At 39.2% G+C, this 14375-nt stretch overlaps 1 protein-coding gene across 10 annotated transcripts in view; it reads left to right on the top strand.

Annotated features, from left to right (window-relative positions):
• The window catches only part of LDB2 (LIM domain binding 2), a 351914-nt gene extending 342600 nt beyond the window's left edge, over positions 1 to 9314 (top strand). For 4 of the 10 annotated variants that reach the window (XM_014607750.3, XM_014607745.3, XM_014607746.3 and 1 more), the window contains one exon: positions 8026 to 9314. In XM_014607750.3, coding sequence (XP_014463236.1) covers positions 8026 to 8256 — 231 coding nt within the window. In that variant the 3' untranslated portion in view covers positions 8257 to 9314. Of the gene's footprint in view, positions 1 to 5023; positions 5170 to 7990 lie in introns of all 10 variants that reach the window. The other 6 variants (XM_014607749.3, XM_014607748.3, XM_019479976.2 and 3 more) reach the window with 4 other exon arrangements.
• Positions 9315 to 14375: the final 5061 nt, after the last annotated feature.

The following is a 14375-nucleotide window of genomic DNA, read 5'->3' as shown; positions in this document are numbered from 1 at the left end:
CAGAGAGCCCAAGAGGGGCCACTTACATAGCCCACATCTCGTGCGGCCCCCAGGACTGCGGTCCGTGCAGCATGTAGTTCACGGCTGTCCATAAGATAGAGAAGCCATACAGCGGTTTGCTCAGAAGTTGGAACTTCAGGGTCAAACCTGAATCTGGATAAGATAAAAATTAACCTGGGCTAGGGTCACTCTAGAACCTACTTCACCAGTTCCTTGGGCAGGTGCTAGAGCCACTAGGCTACTGGGATAAAATATGGAGCTAGTTGTGGTTTTTGTGACTGACATTTTGGGATTTACCCAGGATTATATACGTGCCCAGATTATTCTAGCCTATGTGGGCACCTACACAGCTAGTATGCAGCCTGCTAAGCATGTGCAGTAAAAGAACATAAGAAGTGCCAGACTGCATCAGACCTATGGTCCACCTAACTCAATAGCCTATCTCCAACAGTGGCAAAATTAGATGGTATGGAGGTATGTCAGACATACAGCACATGGGTCAGATCTGGCCTGCAGAACCATTGCATTCAGCCTAAAAGAATCCATCTACCCCTCTCGACTCCACAGTGCTGTACGCCCCGACACTGCCGACCAGCCTGAACTCTGTACCACCAGGCAGCACCAGGGCTTTGCAGCTGCTTTGTGCAGCTGCCTGCCCCTGGTGCCAGGAACACCCGGCACATCCACAGCTCCACGCTCCAGAATAAGGTTCCATGAAGCTGCGTGACCCCAGACCCACACTCACTACCACTCCCAGGCCCACGGATCTGAGTTTGACCCCTGGTTTAGAGGAGGACTATTGAATATGGCATGTCTTAACATACCCTCTCTGTCATCAAGTATCATCAGTTTAAGGATGTCAGTTCTGACTTCTGTTTAATAGTGGACCTGTCCTCTATGAATTTTCTAATCCCTTTTTGAACCATGTTATAGTATCTTCCTCTACAACCTCCTGCAACCATAAATTCCACAAGTTAACAACATATTGTTTGTTCTTGCAGGGTGAATGTAGCTACACAAAATCCTGAAGTCTGCATAAGTACCAAAAACTGCAGGCATGTGGCCGCGTAAGTGCCACTTCAGTGCATGAAAGTTAAATAAGATTTAGTTGTATTTGTCTTAGTGGCCCTTTGTCCTTCCTTCTTCAAGAATGTGACAGCCATTATAACAGACACTGATTGGCGGAGGGGCCTTGTTGGCCCCGCCGCTCACTGTTTGCTCTTGATGGCCAGGAGGTGGCAACTGCGGTTTTAAATATCCCGCAGGTTTTGCCTCCTGCAAAACCCCCTGGCAAAGGGGCCCTGGCAGCCTTGCCACTTACTGCTGACTAGATGGGAGGCAAAAACCACGGCATATTTAAAACCGCAGTTTTTGCCTCTCAGCCATCAGAACTGAGCACTGAGTGGCAGGGCCAATGGGCCCCTCTGCCAATCAATGGGGAGGAGGGGTGGCACGTAAGGGGAACTCCAAGATTAAAGGAGCTGCTGTGCGGTGACCTGAGCCCACAATTTAAACCAGGCTGTACCCATAGGTCTCCCTCTAGTCCTCTGCTTCTGACTAGATATCCATCTCCCCACCCATAACTTGGAAACAGTCCCTTCCATGCAGATATCAGATCTCTCTATTCCACTATATGGTCCCTCAACAATGTCAGTAACAACCACCCCCCTTGTTAAAAAAGAAGTGATTACCTTTCTGGCTCTTCCCCTTTGACACTTTCTCACTTCTCTCCCTTCACTTTTTGTCCTGTTTTTGGCTCTAGGTTCTTTTCAGCTCCCCTCATTCAGCATCTCCCTTTGTGGATTTGAACCTCCCTACTGGGCACCATCTTTTTACAGATTAGGAGCAAATATGCAGGTAGCCAACTGCACTTCAGGATCTAAACCGCCAGCTGGCAGTCCTGCACCAAACTGCTCTTCAGTTCCTTGGTGACTCACTTGACCTGAATCCTCAGGCAATTAGGCTGCTTGTACGACATGAAGCCAGGCTCCATCAAAGGTACAAAGTCTCATCAAAGGTACAAGGGTGTTATTCCAGGCTCTGCACTTCCAGTGTGGCATCCCTTTTCTTCTTGGTACACTATCAAGGATACCACGAAGGCCCCAGGGCTCGGGTTCTTTTTAGGTTTACAAGCACCAAAGCTTTCAGATCATTCAGTCTGTTCATGAGTTTCTTCAGCATCATCTCTTTGGTCACTTCCTTGGCAGGCATTAAATAAGACATCCACACAAGCCACTGCATTTATTTAAGGAACTGTGGTTACCAACTTGAATGTCTTTCTCCTCCATGTGCAGAAATGAATTAAGGGAACATCTACCTCCACACTTCATATCTGATAGCGAGAACCTGGCACATTGACTTCTCTCCCCCGTGCTGACAGACAATCATGTTTCTACTTCTTTCTCCAAGAACCAGATTGTTTTCTGTTTCAAAGGGCATCAGATAGGATTGCTCTTGCTCTGATGTTTGTGTGTGTTTTGCCTCCTCATTCCACACTTCACTACTGTTTCCTCCATATTTGAAGCATAGTGCAGGACAGAAAGCTGATGGGGATCTCTCTCCGTTCTGTACATGCCTCCTCCTGGAGAGCTGTCATCTATCTCATATTCTTCTCTCTTTCAGATTTTGATACACCAGATCTCCTTTCTTGTGAATGTTCCTGGTCTGAATGTTGGCACTTGTTAGATATATCTGGTTCTTCTAGATCATAGATTCTACCGAGTAATTCTGATAGCTGTGAAGCTGCTAGTGTCAGAAACAACCGGGCAAGACTCTTTTACAAAGAGCATGTTTACACACAAGTCACTAGAAGGTAAACTAGGGTGTGAATATACAGTGTATCAACTATTTTGTGGTAACCACCCATCTGCACACTCTTATAGTACATGGAAGATCATTTACCCCACTTTCATTGAAAGGTAAGCTACCGTGGATTTTCTGTAGGGTCAGAGCAGGCACCTGGGCAGTTACCACAGAGTAGTCAACATACTTTTAAGTTCACACCCTAGCTTACATTATTGTAATCATTAATATATCCCTGCCCTAAAATAATTAATCCTTCTTAGGCCATCTAAAATCCTAATTAGAGTCCTGTCATGTTCCAGATGGTGTTTATAGATCTCAGTGGTCTCTCTTCCAGTCTGTAGTTCCTTATTTGTAAGCCACATTCACAAATCAAACTGCTAGTAGGAAGGAGAATTATATTATTTAGTTGTATGCCTTGTATAAACAGGGTAAGCTAGGAGGTATTGTAGAGGATATGGCAGTATCTTTAACCAGGGCTTCACATCATCTACAGTGCCAAAGCTGGAGTATTTGTAGCAGAAACTACCTGCTGTCCCAAAATAGTATAAATCAAAATCTAATCTAATTATAAGGGAGTAAGAATTAGCAAGATTGTTTCTAGTCATCAGGTTTGCAAAACTTCCAAATGAAAATAGAGTGTCAACAAACTCCAACCTAAAATCTGAGAAGCATTTGTTTCAATGGGGTGTTTATTCCAAAATCTAATGTGAATGTCAATTCTATCTTTATAGATCATTTCAACAGAAATTCCAAGCTAACATTCTTACCTTTCTTTGGTGGATGTGGTCACAGTTATTGGGATGGTCAGCAGTAGGATAGTTAGCTATTAATGGGAACCATGGAGTAGAACTTGAAATGCAAACACTCTCACTAGAATCACCTCCAGCCTCGTTCACCCCATTATCAAAAAATCTTTCTGAGCACCAAAGCTAGCAGCTTTGCCAAAATAGCACTTGCATAATATTTCTTTAATTACCTTAGGCTTTTAAGGCAATAACACGCATATTTCTCTGGATACTGACTCTTGCGCTGTGAACTATTGCTTTCATACTCTGAGCAGAACAGCAAAATAGGCAAGAAAAAGCTTAGGGCAATTTCACATGGCCCGCTATACTTGTGTATATCCACACTCCAGTGAGACATAACTTAGCCTTAGGAAAATATTGAAAATCACAGGTTAAAGAGGTCAGTTACATAATCAAGCATAGCTATGTTAAACTGCACAGGTTAGATATAAAAAGAGTGAAATGTGCAGCTCAGGGACCGCTCAGCTCACCAGCAGCTCGCCCTCTGCCCCTGCTGCCGAAAAGGCAGGTAAGGATTGGGTCCCCACCCTTGTCTACACTCCATGGGGGTTTAGTTTGGTTTAATTCTCCCTAAATTGAAGTGGTATTTTTAAAAATCAACCATTTCAGTTTAGGGAGAACTAAACCAAATTAAAACCCTGTGGTGTGTACAAGCAACCTTACTGACCAAGCAGTGTAAGGGAGCTCACTTATTAAAAAGTGGTTAGGAAGAAAAAAGGGGCAGTAGAGCTCTGGCTACACACTAGAGTGGCCAGTTGCAGCAGTGTATGTTATGGGATGAGGAGCAATACAGTGTGGGATACCTGGAGGACTGACCAGACATGTATCACAGAATGCTTGATGTTGATACACAGCACTAAAGTGGTTCACAATGAACCGGTTCAAAATACTGTTCGATTTTCCAGGTACACATTTGAATCATTCCATGCAGATATAAACCATTTTATCAGGCTTGTATGTCTGTCTGCTTCAACTTTGAACTGCATTTAAGCCATTGTGAGTGCAACATGTGTCCACACCCTGTGCTGCAGATAAAGTGATCTCTGTATATAATCTGTAACTACTGATATACATTTTGCAGTCAGAGATGATTTAGGATAAAAGATATATACATAAAAGCTGCTATTATGATAATATTCAGTCAGAAATTTCTGTCATACAGTGTAAAACAGCCACTGCTTTATTTACAATGCGTCACTGCAAAACTATACTGTTATCACTAGACATTCCCAACCAAAAAATGTTGTTGCAATTACAAAGTAAATAAGTAAGGTTAAGTGACTACATCCTAAATTGTTTGTTTTTTTTTAAATCTAGTCAAATATGTGCTACCATAACTATCCCATAGCAGTGTGTGCTGCCATACAAGAGACTAGGGTTTAATTCTTGGATTCTGCTTCTCACTCCATGAGCAGGAGCTAGGAGCACTCCAGAGCTGCAGCCTCAACCCTGGGAGGGATGGAGCCTTGTGTCATTCAGCAACAGTGACCCCTACTGGCCAATTTAAGGAGAAGCATTGAGGGGCTCTAAAAGGAGTCACTTCCAGTCCTCCTCAGAGGTTGGTGGTCATTGCACGGGAATTAGTTAGTGGAGGTTATATGGGGTTCAATCGGTGGGGATCTTCCACAGTCCATCAGAGGAGCAGAACCCTCTGTGGGAGGCGGTGGCATGTGTGCCTCCTAAGAAATTATCTTTTTGCCTATATACCGATAGCAGGAATGTAAAGCATCTATGCCCTCTAGCTAATACTCTAGTTTCTATCTTTTACATAGAAGTGGAAAAGACTGCACTAAAATCTACATAATTTTAGTTTAGCTCCCAGATAGAGATCATGTATTAATGGAGAGACATATAGGTACAAACTGTCCTCTCTGTGGATGTCAGTGTGTTGAAGGATAACAACAGATCTGAAAATAATCTGAGGAATTAGAGAAAGGAAATACTTCCTAGGTCACTTAGAATATCCTACCTCGGTGCATGAATGTTGAATGCTCTGCCCAGTCAAGTTTTCAGTGACTCGAGTGATAGAGCTCTCATCAGTGATTCCTTTGGGAAACTATTTCACCATCTGCTACTCTGTAAGGAAAATTTTCCTACTAATGTGACTTGCATTTTCCTTTACTTAATTTTATTTTGGTAATCCAAGTTCTATGTCTGTGGACTGTCCTAAGCACCAAATCTCCTTTTAATGCTTGCAGCCAGTTGGCATATTTCCTCCTAGCAATCAGTTGGTCAGTGCACATAGGAGTAGCTAAATAGAGCTACAGCTTTTCAGCGGCTCCTAAACCAGCTAGTCTAGCCCATTAGTTATTTTTGATGCACTTCTCTAAAATCCATCTAAGCTGCTGATACCTTTACAGTGTTGAACTGCCCGGAACAGAGACTCAGTTTCACCGTGGTCTTTTCTGCTTGCCACATCCCATTTCAAGGCCAAATCTAAGTTGCTGCCAGTTTCTCTCATCATTTTTGTTCTCTCAACACAAAGGGATTCAGCAGTGCAAAATAACTGTTTTCTGTTGTTTAAAGGCTTAAAGCAGAACAAATTTTGGGTTACAGGCATATTTTTGCTTTAAATTCTTATGTTGCAAAGTTGTGTTACAGTTTGATTTAAAATATTTATACTGATATTGAGAGTAACCCAAGAAATATGTTGTAAAGAAGAAATTCTCTAATAGAGTCCATCTAACCAAGAATTCCTCACATAGCACAGGTTAAAATGGCCACATAAACCCTTTTCCATGTGTCAGCCTTTGCTAAGGAATATGAAGAAACAATGTAAATATGTGTAGACAATGTCTTGTTTTATTCCATGGAAAATGAAATGTGTATCTGATAAAAATCTTACTCTGTGCAAGCATTAGTCTTCTGTTTGCATTTTCCAAATGTTTTATATTCATAAGTAGCTACAGATGCTTTCAAATAAGAATCTGTAGTTCTGTAGGGTTCTTAGAAGACCTCGTTAAATTGGCAGGTACAAATCTGGACATCTGGAATTACTGTACATTCACCAAATGTCATCTGAAACCCTGCCAGCTGAGCTGCAGTCAAGCTGCTGCAAAAGATGCATCCCACGCATTTATTTTCCAAGTGCAATTGTTTGCACAGGAACATGATTTTATCCTTTTAAGCCAAGAGAACAAGAGAGTTCTGTGGTCTTGCATGTTTGCTTTCCCGTCTTGGTTCACAACTTTCTACCCTACTCTGGTTAGAGTTCAGCAACAAATCTGGGATGCACTGTAGTACAGTGGGAGCTTTACTTGTTTTTATGGAAAGACAAGTTGTACTTAAAGCAGTGATTAGTTGGAGTCTTTCTTTCTTGCATACTTCAGTTTCTGATGACTACTAGCTTCATCAGTGTAATTATAATTAGCACTCTTCATCTTCCTTTTATGGTACCAGCTGGACAGATTGGTCCTCTTACTGCACAGATTGGTGGCAGGGTTGCCTACACGGAAATAGGTGACAGGCACCATGAAATAACAGATGGTAAATTCAGGGCTTGTTGGCAATCAGCAGGTTTTTGCTAATGACTTAATTAGCTATGCAAATTGTCAAATCAGTGTGAACATTGTTTTTATCGAAAACTTTACCTAAATTAATTACCATAATTAAGTAGCAGAATGTCAAGTATATTGGATGCGTAAAAGGGCTTGCCTGGCTAGGAATAAGAGAGTTACCATCTCTGTTAGAGAGATGTTACTATACTCCCTATTTCAAAAGTCTGAGCAGATGAAGTACTATTTCCTGTTAAACTACTTTTAATGTATCAATACTACAGAATGGCAACTTCTTTGTACCCCGAGCAGCCTTGGCAGAAAAAAGTGTGTGTGTGTGTGTGTGTGTGTGTGTGTGTGTGTGTGTGTGCAGAAAAAAGTGTGTGTGTGTGTGTGTGCAGAAAAAAGTGTGTGGGGGGGGCAGGCTTGGAAATGAAAAAATATTAGAGAAGCTAAAAATACCAGGTAGAAGGTTAAGCCAATTAGTTTCAAAGCCTGATTTTTACATATATCAGGTTTTGAATTTTTAACCTACCTAATATTTTTCATTTCCAGGCCATGTTTTTTTTTTTGGCCAAGGCTGCTTGGGGTACACACAAGTTGACATATATAATGCATGGTTTTCACTCTGCTTATATTGCTTATTTTTGGGTTTCTAAGACCAGTGCCATGAACATGCAACTAGAAAAGAATGCTACAGTTTTTCATATATATTTAAAGTCAAGTGAAAATCCATATCATTAGGGTTGTTGGTTGTAGCCATGTTGCTCTATATCATGGCTCCTACCATATAAAAACATTTAATTCCATTGTATGAATGTCACAAAATTAACAGATTCTAATCTTCTAATATGGCTATTTTAAGTTGATTTTCTCTCTCTCAAGGTTTCCATATAACAAATGTTGGGTGCTGTTCACAGGATGTGATGGTGGTAGGAGAACCAACTCTGATGGGAGGCGAATTTGGGGATGAAGATGAAAGGCTTATCACTAGACTAGAGAATACACAGTATGATGCAGCAAATGGCATGGATGATGAAGAAGATTTCAACAGTTCACCTGCACTGGGAAATAACAGCCCTTGGAACAGCAAACCTCCTGCTAACCAGGAAACCAAATCTGAAAACCCAACACCACAAGCTTCCCAATAGATTATTCTGCAGCAGCATCCACTGCAATGTACACTGGTGGATTATAATTACTATTTCAGAGTGTTCTCTAAATGATGAAACACATAAACAAACAAAATCTTTCCCTGGGTACAGTATCTATTTCTAAAACTGCAGCCAGCTATCTGATATTTTTTAATTAGAGAAAAATCATGTGTGAGCTTCCCTGTCTATTTCTTGGAAGCTTTCACATATGACACGATACTGGCACTGACCTCAATTAAAATAATTGAAAATTAAATAGCACCTCATGGCAAATTTCTAACAATACATTTTGTTCGAGGGGTTTTTTTTTCCTCATCAAACGAAGGCCATATTTTAACAAGTCATCAGTGCTCAGGATCTCATTAAGGTAACTATGAAAAACTTTTTAAAATTGTAAAATATTTTCTGCTATTCAACTTGCACCTAAAATTTCTTGTTTCAGAAAAATATCAGCTTTTTTTTTTTTTAAAGTAAATTAAAATATCCTTTAGTTCTTTCTTTAAATCTTCTTTCATTGGTTAACCATTTAAAGGATCCAGCATTTTTAATTTATATTACAGCTGAGGCCAATAAATAATCTTTCTGTCATTTAATAAAAAGGCTGAAACAAGAAATGTCTCTTTTCATCAAAGACATGAAAAAATATTTTTCTGTGGAGAAAGGCACCCAGTCCTATGAGAGTTTATGCTTTGTAAAATTGCTGCTGATCCAGATATTTTAAAGCCATGTAATCCATTAATTTTGTGGGCAGCTTAATAAATCTAAAACTTTTGTGTTTTTATTATTGTATCTCAGTTGGCTTTGTTGCTATTTCTTTTCATAGTATATTTCTTGTATAATATTTTTTGTAAAGCCCTCAAAGCAGTTAATTTTTTGATTCCAGTGTATTTATGTGAAACTTTATAAAAGAAACTAATTTTTTTCATTTACATATTAATATGTTCAACTCATCATGTAAAGACACAGTGAGTCAGTGTGTTATATAATACAACTGTATTTTATGTATGCTTTGCCAATAAGTGTGCCAATAAACTGTGTTAACAAATGTGCTCTTATATAGTGTCTTTCCAAGTTCCTTACAGACACGAGAAGCCCATCAACATATAGCTGATCATGTAACAGAAAGGGGAGATGGAGCTCATCTGAGGGTCTTTGACATAGTATTATTTCTTGAAATTAGTGTTCTAATTATCAGCTGTTTCTAGCAAAAAGAGAAGGCTGGAGTTGCAAGGTATACAATACATTATTCACATTTTAATTTGTTTGCATTTTGTCCCTTGACATTAATTATTTATTCAAATGAAAGATTGATTGCCATGGCTTAAGCCAAGCACAAAAGAATGCAGGACAGTAGAAATAACAGTCAGCCACTCTCCCAAAGCACACTGTTCTTGACATAGACACCCCTGTCCTTCTGATCTTGCCACGCACCTCAGCAGGGACTGTCCATTTTTCTAACTCTGGTGATGGGTCCATAAACTGTTGCTGAAAGGATTGAACATTATTGTTTCTCCATTTCCTATCAATACAAATTGATTTACAAAGCCAACCTGGAACCTAAAATACTTGGTGTGATTCTCATAACTTGGTGTGTACATAGTGCCCAAATAGTGCATTCTATAATACTGTCATAAGGAAAAAAGACAGGCAGACAGGGAACATAATTAATATATATATGAGAAATGCTGTGAACACCTTCAAAAAGTAGAATCCTGCACAGAGAAGACTTGTGAGCTTCTCAAGGGAATGTATTTTAATCATTCAATGTTTTTAATGCAGAACAGGATTTCACGTATGTCCTGAGGATGACAGTTCTCATTGTTTCTTACTGTGATATGCACACAACTAAGGCTCCACTAGCTTATTGAGAGATCCAGGAATTTAAGCAGTTTGGGTGTATACACACAGACTAAGATGAATTAAAATAAGGTGACTTATCTAAGTCAAATTAAGTTAAACCACATTGGAGCGTACACATGTACAGGTCCTTGACATGGTGGCAGCCATCTTGTGAGCTAAGTCGATTTAACTAATGCGACTCAATATAATATACCTCGGGGTGTATTAGTTTGCCCCACATTTAAGTCATCTCTGCTCCACATACAAATGTACACTCTGACTCTTTAACACTTTAAAAAATTAAGTCAGTTGAACAGTCAGGAAGTTAGTACATGTATATGCACCCTTTGTGACTATAAAATAATATAATCCTGGTTGCCATTTTGAGCTAACTGACTGAACAGTGCAAACTGATAACAGAAATATATTATTAGTATATTTAGTTCTATATACTTTAATCCAACCTCTAGATTTTCTGAAGATGGATTCATAATTTTGGACCTTTGGGGCTGGAGGGACTAGATTTTACAGAAGGCACCTTTTGGCATTAGATTATTAGTTTATTTGGAAAGCAGAATTGGAAGCTTCATCCCAGAATTTAGGAGTTCCTTTTTTTCTGACTTCCTGTTAATCTTCTTGTAATAAAATAACCTCAGACCAAGAGTTTGTGTCTGGCATTTTGTTTCCATTTCCAGGGTCCCATCACGTGCATGCAGCTGATAATAAAAGGTGAGAAATAAGGTCCCATTCCTTCCATGACAACTGCCTCTGAGGTCGAGCAGCAAACAATGACTGTACTCTTGAATATTTAATTCTATTGTTTGTAGCCAACATTTTTGTGCTTTGCAACTCTACATTATATGGGGATAACAAACTTCTTTTCGTGTTAGTTGTTACAAATTACCTGAAGCTGTACTTGTTCCTAGGTTGAAGCCCTGCAAAAAAAACAGGCTGTGTAGTTAGTTTGTGGACAAGCAGTTCGGAAAAAAATCTTACTAGATTTGTTTCAGGCCTATAGGTGTAAAATCATTCTGAAAAGCTGTAGATTTCTAAAAATATGCTGAATGAATATGAAAGGTGCCTAGAAGATTAAATTCATGCTCCTAATTTGATTAGGCTCATTTGTGGCTTTTTCTGTGCATGTTCACACATCATAAACAGATTTAAATCACTCTTTAAGGCCCCAAGTTGGGAAAGGCTCCCTAGCCAGCAAAACACACAAGCACATGCTTAGCTCCCTTGTTGAATAGGGATGAATTTAGGTACTTCACTGAATTGGAACCGGATCCAAAGTCTGTTGTAGTTAATGAAAACCCTCATTTTTGGACTTCAGATTAGGGCTTAAGTGCAAAAAATGCAAGAAGTTACTTATCCTACAGTAATTGTAGTTCTTCAGGAACTGTTGTCCACACAGATGCTACTCTAGGTGCCTGGTGTGTGCAAAGTTAGAGTATTTTCAAATAATAACAGAATCCATTTGGATTGTGCCCCCTCGGTATGGTCATTTAGTTTAGTTTAGTTTTAGAAGTTGAGAGATTCCTTTCAGATACAGAGAACATGAATTGAGTGCGTCTAAAATAATAGTGAAGTTGTTCCTTTTTAATATTTGCAGAATGTGGAGACAGTGAGTCTATCAATCAGTGAATTTATCAACAATGATTTTTCTCTGTAAATAATTAAATTCAAACTGTATTCCATTAAGGAATTACTGGCTCATACATCACTGCAATAACATTACAATTACACACTTTAATTCTAATGTTCTAAAACACTAATCATTCACATTACATTTCCATAAACACACTTAAAAAGCATTCCTTATTATTAATCTTTTAAGACTGGCACTACCATTTTAATTTTTAAAGGATCTGTAATGTGATATTGCTCTTGTCATTTCAATAAATAAACATAGAAACATTTTGAAAAATGAATAACTGGCTGTTCAGAGTGCCCTCCTTGAATTAATTAAAGTTCTTTCCCCATCCCTCTTCAAAACTTGACCTCCAAGATATCCATCCAACCTTGGCAGTTAATTTGAATGGCAGGAGAAGACAGCCAATTTTATTGAATCATTTATTTATCCATAACAGAAAAATGTCCAAGTGTTTTGGACTAATAAAGCTGTGCAATAGCTACTTTAGGTAACCATGTGATGATTTTATTGTTATTCCCCATTTCTCTTCCAGACTTTGTTGCATGAACTTTTTACATCGTTTCAAATGATATTGTAGACTCTTTGAGACAGATACTGTGCCCCCCTCTATGTGTTTTTATTGTGCCCATCATCATGGGATTCGACTGCTGATGTAGGCACATGGGTGCTATTTATTTGCTATTTACATAACAAATAATCATTTATCTTTCCAGTTTCATCCTATTTGATGCACAAGTCGCCACTAAGCAGTATTTCTTTCCAAGTGTATATGTTCCAAATATGTATTGTCAAGGTCTGCCACAGCGCAAGTTGACTGTTTTATGAGTTATAACATCCTGTGACCTGATTCTGTCAAATCTCACAAGCTAATCAACATTGGACCTGATGAGCTTGTGGAAAATCTAGAGCCTTCCAAAGTACACTGAGGTATGCAAGAAGCAGTATGGGTCAGTCCATAGTACTCTTTTCAACTGAACCAGTACTGAAGTGATGCTCTGGCCTGCTGTTGAGGGGAGTGTATGCTTCCAGAAGTACTATTTTTGAATAGCCTTTCTGGTTATAGCTTCTTGCCTCTATGGCAGTGTTTCCCAATCTGTGGTACGGGTACCACCAGTGGTACGCAGACGACTTGTCAGTGGTATGCATTAACAGATTTATTATAATTACTTTAAATGACAGAAAATTGCTGGTGGTACTTAAGATTGAACTGAAAAAATTGCTGGTGATACTTACAGCTGTATCATTTTAAATTGGTAGTGCGCAATCTGTCAGAGTTTGAACTGCTGCTCTATGGTATTCTTGGATACATCAATTTATAGATAATAATATGTTCATGTAAATCGAGATTTGGATCTGCAAACATATTTTCCAAAAAATATTGGGGGGAGGGAGGCATTAACTATGTGGCCCTGTGCTTTTCCAATAATTGTATAAAAAAGTAGGTGAGGGAAATAATGATCACTAGAGAGTTAATGTAAAAGCACCTTGGGAATTGAAGTAGCTGTCTGAATGTCTGAAAAATTGGAGTTTAAAATTAACAATTCATTTTACTGTAATCTAATCTCACCCCCTACTACAGCATTGTAACTGTTTTAGAATTTAGAAGGAAATAGTGTTGTCAGTGTTTTCCTCTGGGGAGCCAGGGAATTATTAAAGGAGGAAGGAAACTCATCGCAAACTGCCAAAAAACTTTTCAAAGAGAAAAATGTTGTTTGTTTTACCTAAATGAAGAGAAATGCTAGCCCTGAGAAGTGCCCTGCCAGAGCAGGAGGAAGAAATTCCAGAAGTGTACTTAGAAAAGCAGGATTATATCATTAATAAGGTAACAAAAAAGAGATTGGATAACTGATTTTACTGCTCTTTCATCTTATTAGGGTCATGTGGGAATCATAAGCAACAGGTTCCAACCCAGTACTTTGGACTTGTGTGGTTTGAACTCTTTTTCTTTAGTTTCTGAAAGTTGTTCTTGCGTTTGCTTTGTATCCTACTCAAAGAGTATCTAAGTTTTGTGACCCTCCTGCCAGTCAACCTTGGATTTCTCCAGCTGCACCTTTGAGAGCAGAGTTCAATATGGAACAATGCAGAGTTAAATTCTGTCCCCTTTCACACCAGAGCACAAAATTCAGTGAAATGCTGCTTAGGTCTACAGTGTACATGCTTCATGAGCCACATCCTCTGTTGGTCCAAAAAAAGGGAAGTATGCCCTTGGAGTGAGCCAAAGTATAACATCAACAGTATCTGTATCACCAGTGGGTCAGGTGAATATTTGCATCTGCAAGTGTTACCATTTTTTTGCTACAAAAGTCTAAAAGTATCAAGGGCAACCAGACCTCCCCTATCCTCTGTCCACATTATAACTCCTATTTTTCTTATGCACCGGGGTGCTAGCGTGAAATGTATAGGAGTAGATCAGAATTGTGAGCAAATGAGAAAATTTGAGCACAGTATAGCCAGACTTGTCTTTATGTAGTCCACAAAGCTCTTCCTTTTACTCTTCTACATCGTGCAAATGGAGGCAGCATTAGATCCTTCAGACCTTTCCCAAAAGAAGGCAGGCTCTTTCCTGTTGCAAGTAACACTGCATGCATTATTTACAATTTATATTCTGGTATCAAAGGTCCTT

Source organism: Alligator mississippiensis, chromosome 2, assembly GCF_030867095.1.
Source record: "Alligator mississippiensis isolate rAllMis1 chromosome 2, rAllMis1, whole genome shotgun sequence".
In the NCBI taxonomy this organism is placed as follows: Eukaryota; Metazoa; Chordata; order Crocodylia; family Alligatoridae; genus Alligator; species Alligator mississippiensis.
This window is presented reverse-complemented; position numbering and strand designations above follow the sequence as displayed.